Source organism: Hylaeus anthracinus, unplaced genomic scaffold (genome assembly GCF_026225885.1).
Source record: "Hylaeus anthracinus isolate JK02 unplaced genomic scaffold, UHH_iyHylAnth1.0_haploid 7900, whole genome shotgun sequence".
In the NCBI taxonomy this organism is placed as follows: Eukaryota; Metazoa; Arthropoda; class Insecta; order Hymenoptera; family Colletidae; genus Hylaeus; species Hylaeus anthracinus.
The window spans coordinates 1-1,558 of record NW_026535542.1 but is presented as its reverse complement, the minus strand read 5'-3'; the positions used below and the strand labels follow the sequence as shown (position 1 = coordinate 1,558).

The 1,558-nt window shown below is 49.6% G+C and overlaps 1 protein-coding gene across 1 annotated transcript; it reads right to left on the bottom strand.

Moving 5' to 3' along the window:
* Positions 1-5: 5 nt before the first annotated feature.
* On the bottom strand, positions 6-1,552 carry LOC128896185 (transcription factor SPT20 homolog; the record flags this gene model as incomplete). The annotated part of the gene is made up of 1 exon (XM_054159389.1): positions 6-1,552. A coding segment is annotated over exon 1 (1,113 nt), but the record flags the coding sequence as incomplete, so codon positions are not given.
* Between the last annotated feature and the right edge of the window lie 6 nt (positions 1,553-1,558).

Genomic DNA, 1,558 nt, shown 5'->3' with positions numbered 1-1,558 from the left:
TCCTGTTGTTGGCTTTGAGCTTGCGATTGTTGTTGCTCTTGAGCTTGTTCCTGGCTTTGACTGGAGGCTGAGCTTCCCTTGCTTGCCGACATAGAGTCCTGTTGTTGGCTTTCAGCTTGAGATTGTTGTTGTTGTTGAGCTTGTTGTTGTTGTTGGGATTGTTCCTGTTGTTGAGCTTGAGCCTGGCTTTGACTTTGGCTGCCCTTTCCACTGGAGTGTGAGCTTCCCTTGCTTACCGACACAGAGTCCTGTTGTTGGCTTTGAGCTTGAGATTGTTGTTGCTCTTGAGCTTGGTCCTGGCTTTGACTGGAGGCTGAGCTTCCCTTGCTTGCCGACATAGAGTCCTGTTGTTGGCTTTCAGCTTGAGATTGTTGTTGTTGCTGAGCTTGTTGTTGTTGTTGAGATTGTTCCTGTTGTTGAGCTTGAGCCTGGCTTTGACTTTGGCTGCTCTTTCCACTGGAGTGTGAGCTTTCCTTGCTTGCCGACATAGAGTCCTGTTGTTGGCTTTGAGCTTGCGATTGTTGTTGCTCTTGAGCTTGGGCCTGGCTTTGACTGGTGGCTGAGCTTCCCTTGCTTGCCGAAACAGAGTCGTGTTGTTGGCTTTGAGCTTGAGATTGTTGTTGCTCTTGAGCTTGTTCCTGGCTTTGACTGGAGGCTGAGCTTCCCTTGCTTGCCGACACAGAGTCCTCTTCTTGGCTTTGAGCTTGAGATTGTTGTTGCTCTTGAGCTTGGTCCTGGCTTTGACTGGAGGCTGTGCTTCCCTTGCTTGCCGACATAGAGTCCTGTTGTTGGCTTTCAGCTTGAGATTGTTGTTGTTGCTGAGCTTGTTGTTGTTGTTGAGATTGTTCCTGTTGTTGAGCTTGAGCCTGGCTTTGACTTTGGCTGCTCTTTCCACTGGAGTGTGAGCTTCCCTTGCTTGCCGACATAGAGTCCTGTTCTTGGCTTTGAGCTTGCGATTGTTGTTGCTTTTGAGCTTGGGCCTGGCTTTGACTGGAGACTGAGCTTCCCTTGCTTACCGACACAGAGTCCTGTTGTTGGCTTTGAGCTTGAGATTGTTGTTGCTCTTGAGCTTGTTCCTGGCTTTGACTGGAGGCTGAGCTTCCCTTGCTTGCCGACATAGAGTCCTGTTGTTGGCTTTCAGCTTCAGATTGTTGTTGTTGCTGAGCTTGTTGTTGTTGTTGAGATTGTTCCTGTTGTTGCTCTTGAGCTTGTTCCTGGCTTTGACTGGAGGCTGAGCTTCCCTTGCTTACCGACACAGAGTCCTGTTGTTGGCTTTGAGCTTGAGATTGTTGTTGCTCTTGAGCTTGAGCCTGGCTTTGACTTTGGTTGCTCTTTCCACTGGAGTGTGAGCTTCCTTTGCTTACCGACTCAGAGTCCTGTTCTTGGCTTTGAGCTTGAGATTGTTGTTGCTCTTGAGCTTGGTCCTGGCTTTGACTGGAGGCTGAGCTTCCCTTGCTTGTTGACCTAGAGTCCTGTTGTTGGCTTTGAGCTTGCGATTGTTGTTGCTCTTGAGCTTGGGCCTGGCTTTGACTGGAGGCTGAGCTTCCCTTGCTTACCG